Source organism: Strongylocentrotus purpuratus, unplaced genomic scaffold (genome assembly GCF_000002235.5).
Source record: "Strongylocentrotus purpuratus isolate Spur 01 unplaced genomic scaffold, Spur_5.0 spur5_scaffold_12, whole genome shotgun sequence".
Classification (NCBI taxonomy): Eukaryota; Metazoa; Echinodermata; class Echinoidea; order Camarodonta; family Strongylocentrotidae; genus Strongylocentrotus; species Strongylocentrotus purpuratus.
The window spans coordinates 31411764-31424419 of NW_022145597.1; the positions used below are offsets into that span (position 1 = coordinate 31411764).

Genomic DNA, 12656 nt, shown 5'->3' on the forward strand with positions numbered 1-12656 from the left:
CACAATGTTTCCCCTCAAAAGAATAACCCTACGATTAATATTGATTTCCATCTTGAGATATGCTAAAGAATTATTCAATTCAATTTCAATTCAATTTATTTTGCCAAGCAATAAAAAACATACAGGATAAAACAAAAGCAGTATACAAAGTTTCACACAATTCCAAAACATACAAATAAATACAAAGGAAATTGCTAATGCTGGTAGCAGCCTGAAAGGACGTGATCCTTATATGCGGCTGACCATTTAATCAAATATAAAAATTAAGCTATAATAACAAGTAAAACAAATAACAATTACATGTAAAATATAATGAATTTAACAACTGTTAAAATCTGTAGCTATTATATATTCTGACTACCATTCTCGTTTGTTGGGGGAGCCCTTACAGAACACAGGATTAGATTAAAGTGTGAAGACAATGTTACAATTCAATTTTCAAATACTCTGGAACTTGGGATTTGTCTTCTCCAATTCTGATTAGGATTAATTGCAGAAGACCCCAACCTGCATCAGTACAGTGTATTAGCTTTTGGGTTAGTGTCAGGCTTAGGGTACCTTTTTGGCAAAGTTTTTGCAGTTATTACAGAATTAATGTACAATAAACCTCTGGAAGAGTTCAAATTTGTTGCAATATTTAATCGGTGCCTTTGATTGGTGTGTTTTCAGGGATGCCCTGACGTGTTACATCAACGCTTCCAAGAGCTCCAAGGTAGCAGTGGCAGCAGCACTCTCCAAGCGGATTAAACTCCTGCAGGCTCAGGTCAACAGCATGCATCATCCTAATATGCAAAACAAGTAAGTTCCACATCTTTATTTAATGCCCCACTGCACTACTTATAGCTCCTTGCGCCCTGTATATAGCAAAGAATTCCTAATTGGTGACCATTGGTCCCCCATGATCCTCTTTTTCTTATGTTAATTGAGAGCTTATTTGATGAGGTAATAACCTGTTAGTGACCATGCAGGGAGGTCTAAACCCTCCTGGCCAAACTAGTGCAGTGGTGGGGCTTAAAGTGCTCTATTATATTTGTTGAGATGAGCTTGTGTTTGACGTGGGTCTCCAGTAGGGTGCTGTGAATAAGGATCTACACTTGTGTGTGTGCCTGTTTGTTTGTGTGTCTGTGTAAAAACAAAAATATATAACTATATCTCTCTTTGATCGAATTATTTGATCACCTAACGTTGCAAGACAAATGAATGTCACTAGCGATATTATTTTTGATAACTCTCTTTCTCTTCCCACATGACAGAAGTAAGACACTGCCTAGTATAGAGGAGGCATGGAGTCTTCCTATTCCAGCTGAGCTTACCTCTAGACAAGGCAACCTTGCCATTCAACAGGTAATAAACCCTTCCATTCATCCTCTCCAATGTAACAAATCTTCAGTATTTACGTGTTATAACTCAATACATCAGCGTCAATTTCTATTTAAAATATAAATATTCCTCACTTAACAATGATTACAAAAATAATAATAATAATGAATCTATTCTATTTGTACCATAAATTTGTTTGCCAGTATGGAAGGCATTTTGGTAAGATTTTAAGGTAAAATATATCGGTAGGCCTTTAACTCTGTTGGTGGTGTCCACAGGCAGATAGGCATTACAACATCCTGAAGCACAATATGATCTTATCAGTAGACGAGTAAGAATATGTGTTGCCTATGTTTCTTGCAGGCCCGTTTGCTGCATCCTGCTGGAGGCACCAAAATGATGCCCCCTCCCCCGTACCCGGGTCACGGTGCAAACAGCCAGTTCGGTGCCACCCTTCCTGGCACCGCTGGCCAACCCAACAGCACCCCATCCTCTCAAGCTCAGGTCAACGCCCAGCCAGGCAACCCAAGCAAGCGCAGGAAAAACTCAAACAGCAAGAAAAAACCTCGGGTATGTAGTCCTTTTTTCTTCTTCATATATAGGGAATATAACTATTCCTCGGCCACACCGTCAAAGAGACTCCTAACTGAGTGGGTCTTGGCCATTAAAGCAAATGTAATTTTCTGTTGGTATCTTGTCAGTCCCCAAGGTTTGACATGGGTATCAGAAAGTTTCGTGCTGATAGTTTATGTCTTTCCATACCAGCGAATGTACAACTTTTTACCCCACATCAACTGAGTAGTAGTGTGAGATGAATGTCAAGTACAATGATTTTACTTCTTGCTCTTCCGTATCTTTGATTATGCCTTTGGTGAGTACACTCTAAATAACTTGACATGCTTTCCTTATATTTCTTGTTCAATATATATCAGTCTTCCACCTCCGTCGCTGAACTGCTGCAACAACAACAACTGCAGCAGCAGCAACGAGAGCAGCAACAGCAACAGCAGCAAGCAGGCAGCCTGGCGACACCTCAGCAACCACAGCCATTGCAGTCGACGGGTCAAGGAACCCTTCCCGGCCTGCCCAACAGCGCCAGGAGCACACCCGAACCAATACGGGATGGCAGCAGTGGGATGCAACAGCCACAGCCTTCGGTGAACCAGCAGCAGCAGCAGCAGCAGGTCTCGACACCCTCGTTCTACCTGACAGCACAGCAGATCCAGTTGATGCATCAGCTGCAGCAGAACCAGGGAAGCCTCACCCCGGAGCAGCAGATAGTCCTGCAGCAGTTCCAACATAATTTCTGGATGATGCAGCAACATCAGCAGCAGGTATGTAGCTTTAGCCTCGGTCACAAATGCCATTACGAACTGCTACGAACACCGTACAAACGATTTTCAGACAATGGATATTCGGGAAGACGATGGAAAAATAGGGAGATTCGTACGAACCTTTGTGACCGTAGCTTTAGCTAAGAAAGGTGCCTTTGTTTTTTAGTAAGAGCTTCACCTGACCTTTGCGAAAGGACATTACACAAAACAGTTTTGTTTAAATTGTAGGAAAATAGTGACTCTTGTACTAGGAGGTAGAATGGCATTTATAATTTTTCCATCAATAATGAACTATCAAAATATTGTAAATTCTGTAGATTTGTGGCCATAATTTGTACTTCCCTTGAGAGACCAATGCCAGTAAGCAGTGAGAGCAAACAGTGGCATGAGTGGCCAGCTAGAGTAAATCCAACTTAAAGTCGATCTTTGTGAAAAACACTCCCATGGTTTGTTAGTTTATTTTATCATCACGGCTGCAATGGATAATACTAATTTGACTTGTTCACCTATTCCCAGATGCTGAAGATCCAACAGATCCAGAGGCATCAGCTACCGCTCTCGCAATCCCCCTCGCTCCCCCACCAGGGTGGTCCACCCGCTGGCACACCCACCTCAACCATGCTGCATGGGCTCACACCAGGGGATCCCCACATCACCACAGCAGCCCAATCCGTCAGTAGCCTTATCAACCAGACTGTAAGTATAGCCGGAGAAGACATTCTCTGTGATGTGATTAGCATAAATTAGATTCAATATTGTATTGAAAACATGAAAACAAAGAGATAAACAAATAAAATGATTGATGTAAACTTCTAAAAGTTCTGCCTATGTCCTGTTGATGTTAAAGATTCTAATTTGTAAAGAACTTTACTCATGAATACATACGCAAAAAACATTTTATTATTTTTTATTCTAGAATATGTCCTAAATGTGCTCATTATAAATCATGCTGATCATTTCTCACTTTCTTGTTTCATCATCATTTTGCAGAGTATCAACACCTTGCCGGGCTCAGTGAATTCCATGGGAAACGGTATCCCGAACATGACGACACAGCCTGGAAATGCCTCGAGCACAGTTGCCAGTTTGTTGCAGCAGCATCAGCAACAGCAGCAGCAACACGGTGGTAGCCAGCAGGGTCTTAATGCGCTTGCCCAACAGCACCAGGATGTGAACGTCCTGCAGTCCGTCTCGCCAGACTTTTTCCATTTGCAGAAATCGCAGCAACCTCAGGAGATGTCTCATGGTCTGTTCAATAACCAGCTCCTCGGCAGCCCCATGCATTCAGGGACATCACAGGTATCTTTATCAGGAGTGTCCTCTCCGCTGCATACCCCTAAGGGGTTACTTTCCCCTGTGTCCTCAAATTCAATGAGCCCTCGTCATGTGGGGAGTTCCCCTGCCTCACAGAACATGCTGGATTTTCCTGCTCCAAATGTGGTCGCCCCTCAGAACCTTGACATGAGCCACAAACTCAAGGAGTTTAAATCCAGAACTGGCGCATCGGAAATGAGACCGAACCTCATGTCGCCGCAGGAAATTGCTGACAACATGCTCGCGCAGCTCTCGCAGGGAGATCCTGCCAACAAGCCTGCGACCTCTTCCGCGTACGGGTCATCCCCGACAAATCGGACTGCTCATTCTTTACCGAGCCATGCTCAAAACAGGACAAACCTAGACATGCCTTGTGGCGTGAGTAGTGCCGCGAGTGGGTTGCCAACGAGTGTGGACGGCACGAAAGACAATGTGTTTAAGACGCCGCTTCCTGTTTCCACACCCAACCAGTTTCAAGCATCATTCCAGTCGGCTCTCGCTGAGAAGCAAGCGGCCGGGACAACAAATAGCACGTCCTTGTTGGATGGACTTCGGTGTTCATCAGAGCTTTCCAGTGATCTTCAAGACACACAGGGTAACAGGCAACGAGTCGAGGATGGAGAGGTTCTGCAACAGAACCATGTCTCTGACAACCACTTTGATCAGGTAGGCTGCTACTATCATGGTCATCCAACTCTTCCTTCAATCATGTTTTCTCAAGGTTTTTTAGTTCATCCATGTTGTAGAATTTTGTTGTAGAATTTTTTTGCAGTTGGCTTTTAGGTTAGGTGAACAATTACGTTTGGATATAAATGTCCAGGAATTACAGTAGTATGTAAAAGAGACTGCGACTGCAGACTGAATATCAGTGAAATCTATACCAGGTATAAGTTTTATGTATAATTGCTTTCCTTCCCATCGACAGGTCCTGAATGTGAACACTTCTCTCAACTCTGCCACCGTCAAGTCCCTGACGTCCGCCCCATCTCCGTCATCCCTCTCCATTTACGTCAACTCCGCCAAGATCCTGGAGGAGTGCCGCAAGCTGAAGGGGCGCAACGGCCTGGCCAACAGCAGCATCTGGATGGAGAAGATGCCCCCTCCAGCCCCGCCCCAGATCCCCTATCCACCCCTCCCCAAGGATCAACTGAACCCGCCCACTCCCAGTGTTTATGTGAGTACCATTCAGTGTGGTCATTGTTATATTGTCATGTGGTTCTAGTCATTATTTTTCTCTTATCCTCGATGCCTACAATTTTCAAAATCATCTTCATCCTTGTCTTCTACCTTTTGATGATCTTTGATATATTTTTTTGTTTTGCCTCTCTTGGTTCTTTCGGAATTCACTGTTCCTAAATAAACGTATTCCATATATTTTTATGAAGATTATAATTAATATTTTATAGTCTATGTTGCTTGGGTCAAAAGAAAAAAAGTAGAGGCCTAATGTGGGGTAGGGGGGATTCCGAGGTGCTTCCAGCATCACGATATCTTCCCAAAATGATATTGTAATTCTAGATTAACAGGATCCTTGCAAGGATCCTTGCTTGTACAATGAATAGGATGAACTCTCTAGTGATTTGGATGGCTATTGGTACAAACAGTGGACGTATCACACTTACAGTATGGCAGTGTAGGGTTCCAGTCCTTAAGGAATACAGATTTAATGAGGATAAACCCATCTTTCCACAGGTCCAAAACAAGACCGAGGCCTACTCGCAAGCCCTGGCAGACTATTGCATGTCTGCAGATCAGCCCATCACGGTCATCCGGGGACTGGCCGCCGCACTCAAGCTGGACTTGGGTCTCTTCTCCACCAAGACGCTGGTGGAGACGCACGGCGACCATCCTGTAGAGGTCAGGTCACAGGTACGTGTGAATGTTGACAAGATTCCAGCCAAATTTCAAACAAATGTTACAGAATACCACACCTCACAAGTAACCCTATTCCTAATCCTTATCATTACCTTAGAGTGGTATTCTACAGTTTGCTAAATCTGTACAGTTTTAAACAGAAACTTTTGGCTTAACATCAGACAGCTTAGGTATTATGATGAAAAATGTATATAAAGACCACTCAAGGGAGACAGAAAGAAAAGTAGTCTTATTGGTAAGTGGTCTTAATATACAGGCTCTGTTACTCACGGTTTCAATGAGAAACTCTGCTTATGAGAGAAATATATCTTTATAGACAGGTAGTCTTTCTAATCTATACAGGTGATCACAAAATCAGGTTAAGACTACATTCTGTTACTCCTCTTGATAGCCATTTCACATTCTGTCTTCTTTCTGAATTGTTACAGAGGCAGCAACCTCCCGATGAGAACTGGGACGCACTGGGCCTGAAGAGGGTTTGGCGATGCGAGAGCAGTCGGTCCTTCACCACCATCTCCAAGTATGCCCAATACCAGGCTTCCTCCTTCCAGGAGTCTCTCAGGGTAAGTTGCAAAATGTGGTGTTTAAGAAGAATGATGAAAATCCCCTGGACTGACAAAGTTATTAACGAGAAAGTTCTTACACGAGCTGGAGTGCAAAAGAAAATGATACGTGAGATGTTGATTAGGCAGTTGAAGTTCATGGGTACATTACACGTAAAGAAGGCCTAGAGAATCTTGCCTTTGACGGGAAAAATTGTGGGAAGAAGGAGTAGGAGAAGAGGGAGGATACTTTGGATGGACACTCTGCAGAATTGTTGGACGAGAGAGAGAGGAGTGAAAGAACTGGGAGTGGTACCAATAGCAAAGTACTATTTATGGTGTTACAAGTTAGGTCTTTGTTAAAACCTGCTTTCATGTGCATGTAGGATATCCAAATTTTTCAAGTTCTTATTTCTTCATTTTCTTTTTTTTTTTGCAGGAAGAGGCAGAGAAGAACCAGAAATACAATTCAGATAGTGACTCATCAAGTACATCAAAAAAGTAAGTGACAGTTGTGGTCACCATTATAATACAGTCATTAATGTAGGGTTTGTAACAGCAGAGTAGAGGTTGACGATTAATGAGAATTCTGGAACCAGAGAATTTGTGAATTCAAGCAAATTGATGAAATGGGGGTGAATTATTTTCAGATTTTTTTGAATAATACTGATGAGATCAATCTCCTTTCCTTTATCTTGAAAATAAACCGAAAAAGAAAAATCTCCTCCCCCCCCCCCCCCCCCCCCCCCCTCCCCTCAAAAAATCAAAAGCATGTAAAAACAAATTAAAATGAACAAATCATCTGGTGAAAGTTAGTGTTGATGCTGTGGCTTTTAGCAGATTATATATTTGTAGGTTTGTTTTACAGAAGACCAAAACTATTTACTTCTACTCAAAAACAGATGATGATGTACACTGAGATAATACCAATTCATCTTTATGGTTAGCGAATTCATAAATATTCCTAAAATTAGCTGTTGAAAAGTATGTGCTCAAGCAAAGAGAAGAAAGATAGATAGACAATAATGAATGTATCTTGAGAGATTAATCTTCACAAAATTTATCTTTTGCCTTTTCTTCTCATTTAACAATCAGAAAAAGAAGCATTCTGGTGGGAGAGAATTCAAAATGCTCAAGTTCGGGACCAACGTGGATTTGTCTGACGAGAGGAAGTAAGTCTTGTCCTTCCATTTGTTACAGTTCTTATCCCCATGAAACTATGTGTGTACTTATATTTTGAGCTGATTTGTAATACAAGCAATGAAATTGAAAATGCTGCATCTTATTAGACCAGGTGGGCATTTCACAAAACTTGTCATCAGTGACAAATGACAGTTTCTGTTATAAGCTTCTGAAATCCTTGCTTCTGATTGGTTATCAGCAGATTTGTCACTGATTTTTGCCATTTGTCATTGATAAAAGGCTTTGTGAAACAGGTCCCTTTTTGGATTTTTCCTCCTGAATGATTTCCTGATATTTGTTTTTTCTTCAGTTTACCAACTTTGGGGTATCCCCATTTTAGCCCTCTATTTCACAGAGCATAATAATTTCCCCTGGTTTTAGCTAAACTAGCCTGATAAGGCACTTAATCATTCAAGAAATTAGTTTTTACCAGATAATCATTTACTTCAACTGGGTAGATTGTGGCAAATAAAGAGTAATGTCTTTCCAAAGGGTATTAGGCAAGGATTCATACTCTTTGCCACGTAGATCATAGTTTTGTGACTTTAATATACACTCGACCTCATACCAAGTATACGATTTAGAAGTCATATAGATTCAAAAAGTGAGGTTGATTCCTGTGATAATTTGTAATAATATTTTGTTCCTTTTTGTAAAGATGGAAGAAACAGCTCCAGGAGCTGACCAAACTCCCGTCATTCACGAGAGTGGTATCAGCAGGTAACATGCTGAGCCACATAGACTTCACCATCCTAGGCATGAACACCGTACAACTCTACATGAAGGTGCCGGGGAGTAGAACACCAGGTGAGGATGGGTGCCTTGGAGATGGTTCTCTTGGCTGGGGTGGAGGTGGTTATGGTGGTGGTGGTTGTGGTGATGGTGGTGGTGATGATGATGGTGGTGGTGATGTGTTTTGGGGGGTTGGGGATGGGGTGGTGGTGTTGGGAGGTAATAGAGGTGGAGGTGTTGATGGAGATGGTGGTGGTGATGATGATGATGTTGAAGATGATGATGATGGTTGTATAATGGTTGTATAATGACAGTGGTTAAAATTATGAAGATGGTGGTGATGATGATATCAATGTCGTTGGATTATGATGATTGTAACAAAAACTCATGCCAGTGCTTGCAATGCTCTATTAATCAAGAATGCTTTCATCATATCAAGACGTGCCTAACAAATAAATGTCTCTTCTCATACATAGGTCACCAAGAGAACAACAACTTCTGCTCAGTGAACGTAAACATTGGACCAGGAGACTGCGAATGGTTTGCCACACCCGCCTCTTACTGGGGCTCCATCTACAACCTCTGTGAAAGGTAATAACACTCTTTCCATTTTACCAAACGAAACCCAATGCTGTAGCCTCAAACCCCAATCCTGTTCAGGGGGTGTTTCACAAAGTTGAACTTAACTCTAAGTTGGACTTAAACGTTATGGAGTTGACATGATTAGCGTATTAGTCACATTATTTTAGTCATGTGTGGAATATGAGGGCAATTCAAAAGCGTTCATATTTTTTGTCACATATTCCATCTATTTTGACCTCCTACATAGACATTTAAAAAAACGAAACAGCTCACAATAATATTTCACCTTTACCAGAGCGAACACTCTTTCTGTAAAGCTACATTCACTTGTGGGGTACTTACTTCAATACAAGGTCATGGTAGTGTCCCCTTGAGGTATAAGCTCGTGGTAGCACTTCTGTTTTTTTTGTTTTTTTTTTTTTGCCATTATCTCGACTGATTAAACCCTGAAAAAAGATTGGGTAACGAGTGGTCAAATTAAATCAACCAATGTTTGATCTTGTTGCAGGGCTAACATCAATTTCTTGAAGGGCTCGTGGTGGCCCGTCCTAGAGGATTTGTACGAAGAGGACATCCCTGTGTACCGGTTCATCCAGAGACCCGGGGACCTGGTCTGGGTCAACTCAGGGACCGTCCATTGGGTCCAGGCAGTGGTAAGTCCAGGATGGTGTTTCACAAAGCCTTTTTTCAATGACAAATGACAAATATCAGTCACAAATCTGCTGAACACCAATCAGAAGCAAGGATTTCAGTAGCTTATAACAAAAACTGTCATTTGTAACTGATGACAAGTTTTGTGAAGCCCAGGCTTCTCATCAGTAAATCACACCAAAGACCAAATACCTCAGGGACTCACCCTGAAATTAAGCTACAGTAATGGTTTTTTCTCTGAACGAAAAATGTGATTATCTCTGCACCCTAAATATAATGGTTGCACATTTTGTTGCCCCTTTATATGACAGAAGTGCTTTGAAAGATTCGTCACAGAGTTGCCAATTTGCGTGTGATCGATTACAACTTTTGAAATTTATAACTTTGCTATTCTTTATAGGATTTTTCAAAAACTTTCACCGATCTGTTCCTCTCATCTTTCTGCCTCGATCCAAAACAATTGAATATCATAATAGGTTTTCCCTTTAAAGCCTATCTGCACTAGTTTGGCCAGGAGGGATTAGACCTCCCTGCATGGTCACTGACGGGTAATTATCTCATCAAATCAGCTCTCAATTAACATAAGAAAAAGGGCATCATAGGGGACCAACGGTTACCTCTTGGGCATTGTTGACTATATAGAGTATAGATACAAGTAGTGCAGTCTCGCTTTAACCTACTTCTTTGTGGTTTGAATGAACAGGGCTGGTGCAATAACATCGCATGGAACGTCGGCCCTCTTATGACGCACCAGTACCGGATGGCGGTGGAGCGGTACGAGTGGAACAAGCTCCAACAATACAAGTCCATTGTTCCCATGATCCATCTCACATGGAATATAGCCCGCAACGTCCGCGTCTCGGAACCGCGCTACTTTGAGATGGTCAAGTATTGCCTGCTGCGGTCACTCAAGTACATCCAGATGACCAAGGAGTATCTGAAGGACATGGGTATCGAGGTCCACTGGCACGGCAGGGCCAAGAACGAGGCGGCCCATTACTGCACCAACTGTGAGGTAAGGGTCTTGTTTGGTGTTTGGTATCTTCAATTATCTAGTATTACCGCTGCTCCAAATTTCTTGCAGATGCAATGTTATTGATGGGAGAAGTATTGTAAAAGATCCATCTTCTTTCTCCCATCCTTGTCTTTCTGTCCTCGGTCCAATTCCAACTCTTCTTTTCCTTCTTCATGTAAAGAATTTGATGTATTTCTTATATGCCTCTACAACTCTCATGAATTAACCCTGCTTATCTTGAATAAATTCAATTCAATTCAATTCAATTCAATTCAATTCAATTCAATTCAATTCAATTCAAATTCAATTCAATAGTCAGGGTTGAAATACTTTATCAAAAAATGCGAAGGCCATTTGTTCAAGCCCTGTCACAGCACCAATGTCCTTTGGCAAGACATGAGTATACATTGACCTTCCCCCACCACTTCATGGTACTCAGTAGGAAGGAATTGCTTGATAGCTACAAGTACTGAAATTGGACCCCTGGCAAGAGCTGGGGTAATGTCAGAGTGCCGGATTTCTTTTCAAGTATGATATGAGCACTATACAAGTACCGGTATCCAATACTACATTTACCTTTCTCCACCAGGGTGTTTAATGGGTACCTGGTTGGCAAGAAGGAATCGCTTGAATGCTATAAGCACTGAAATTGGACCCCTTACAAGAGCCGAGGTAATGTCGGAGTGCCTGGATCTCCACCTAAGTTTGATAGGAGCACTATACAAGTATCCAATAGTATGATCTGTTTACATCTCTCCCTCTCATTGCTTCTCTAGGTTGAGGTGTTTGACATTCTGTTCACTACGGAGAAAGACAAGAAGTATGAGGTGCACTGCCAGGACTGCGCTCGCAAGGCCAGTCCAACTCTAGAGGGCTTCGTCATCTTAGAGCAATACAAACAAAGCGAGCTCATGGAAATCTACGACAACCTTCAACTCCAAGACAAGGAGGTAAATTGAATATTCATTCGCAAAAATTTATGCTTCATACAAATGCTTGAAGCTTCATGAAGCAATTTGACAGTTTATTGACAGTTTATTAATTTATTTATTAATGTTTGATGTTGGTACTAGTTTTTTGCAGGGGATCTTTACACATCAATTTTCTGTTCAGCTGGAAAGTAATATGAAGTTTTTAAAATTTCAATAATACTACACAACTCTCCCGAAATAAGTAGATTGCCTATTCAGTTTTAGACTTATAATATCTTTAGTGTAAGGATTATTCAATTTATGAATACTGCAATGTTTTGGAATGATCTATTGGGGAAAATGAGTATGGTAAAACTGGTCACTCAAAGATTTTTACTTTTTTTGAGGCACTTCTTGATCATTTTGAAGCGATTTTTTTTGGGGGCTTCCATATTACACCATATCACAAACACTGATAGCACGTAGGGCCATGCATCTCAGATTTAATATTGTTAAACGATGCCTTTAATGGGGCATTTCTTCTATGATACGAGAAACCTCACAAATTATTTTCATGCCTGTCCGTTCTGCAGGAATCTGAGTCTCAGAGATCATGACAACTAATGGAGCAGCTTGGGAGCTGCCCCACCCATCCGGAGCGCTAGGTCTCCATGGCAACGGGAGACGGCCCACGGGAGGGCATCTTACGATGGAGGAGAGGAGAGGAGAAATCACTCAACATGCTGCCAGACACCCTGTGTTCTTTGAATCACCCAACCCAACTCCAATTTCTGTTCCCTTTTCTCCGGACCCAGGAGTGTAATCATTGAGGGTCCATCTTTAGAATAGAGCATCCCGGTCCGAGCTTTGTGTAGTCTCTACTTCAATCTTCAGGCATCGTCTTCTGTGTCGGATGCTGTCGACGATGATGGAATCGTGTGAATGTTCAAACAATGCCTACTCCATGATATCAACCTTCTTTGAACCATCATGAATTCATATGAATGAATATTTGTGAGGTCTGATGACACCCCCCCCCCCCCAATCAACATTTGGCCAAGACCTGTAATAATATAGTTCTTCTTTTATACAATCTTTTTACTCAATTGTCGGTAATGACAAACTGTACACTCGCGTCTGCCATCAGTGAAGGCATGTTCTGTACTTACTAATGTGTGGTCGTAAGTTTTGTGTTTCC

General features: G+C 41.8%; 2 protein-coding genes across 5 annotated transcripts in view; both read left to right on the forward strand.

The window, feature by feature from the left end:
- LOC115918260 (histone demethylase UTY-like) overlaps nucleotides 1–8368 on the forward strand; it is a 44117-nt gene extending 35749 nt beyond the window's left edge. For all 4 annotated transcript variants that reach the window (XM_030982408.1, XM_030982409.1, XM_030982406.1 and 1 more), the window contains exons 7-18: nucleotides 670–798; nucleotides 1254–1344; nucleotides 1684–1890; nucleotides 2253–2654; nucleotides 3171–3350; nucleotides 3645–4634; nucleotides 4894–5142; nucleotides 5661–5837; nucleotides 6272–6406; nucleotides 6825–6886; nucleotides 7481–7557; nucleotides 8226–8368. In XM_030982408.1, coding sequence (XP_030838268.1) covers nucleotides 670–798; nucleotides 1254–1344; nucleotides 1684–1890; nucleotides 2253–2654; nucleotides 3171–3350; nucleotides 3645–4634; nucleotides 4894–5142; nucleotides 5661–5837; nucleotides 6272–6406; nucleotides 6825–6886; nucleotides 7481–7557; nucleotides 8226–8251 — 2725 coding nt within the window. In that variant the 3' untranslated portion in view covers nucleotides 8252–8368. The remainder of the gene's footprint in view (nucleotides 1–669; nucleotides 799–1253; nucleotides 1345–1683; nucleotides 1891–2252; nucleotides 2655–3170; nucleotides 3351–3644; nucleotides 4635–4893; nucleotides 5143–5660; nucleotides 5838–6271; nucleotides 6407–6824; nucleotides 6887–7480; nucleotides 7558–8225) is intronic.
- On the forward strand, nucleotides 8293–12281 carry LOC115922522 (lysine-specific demethylase 6A-like). The gene is made up of 6 exons (XM_030981491.1): nucleotides 8293–8443; nucleotides 8776–8890; nucleotides 9390–9534; nucleotides 10236–10547; nucleotides 11324–11497; nucleotides 12069–12281. Exons 1-6 carry the CDS (start codon nucleotides 8293–8295, stop codon nucleotides 12279–12281), a joined length of 1110 nt encoding a protein of 369 aa, XP_030837351.1.
- The last annotated feature ends 375 nt before the right edge of the window (nucleotides 12282–12656 follow it).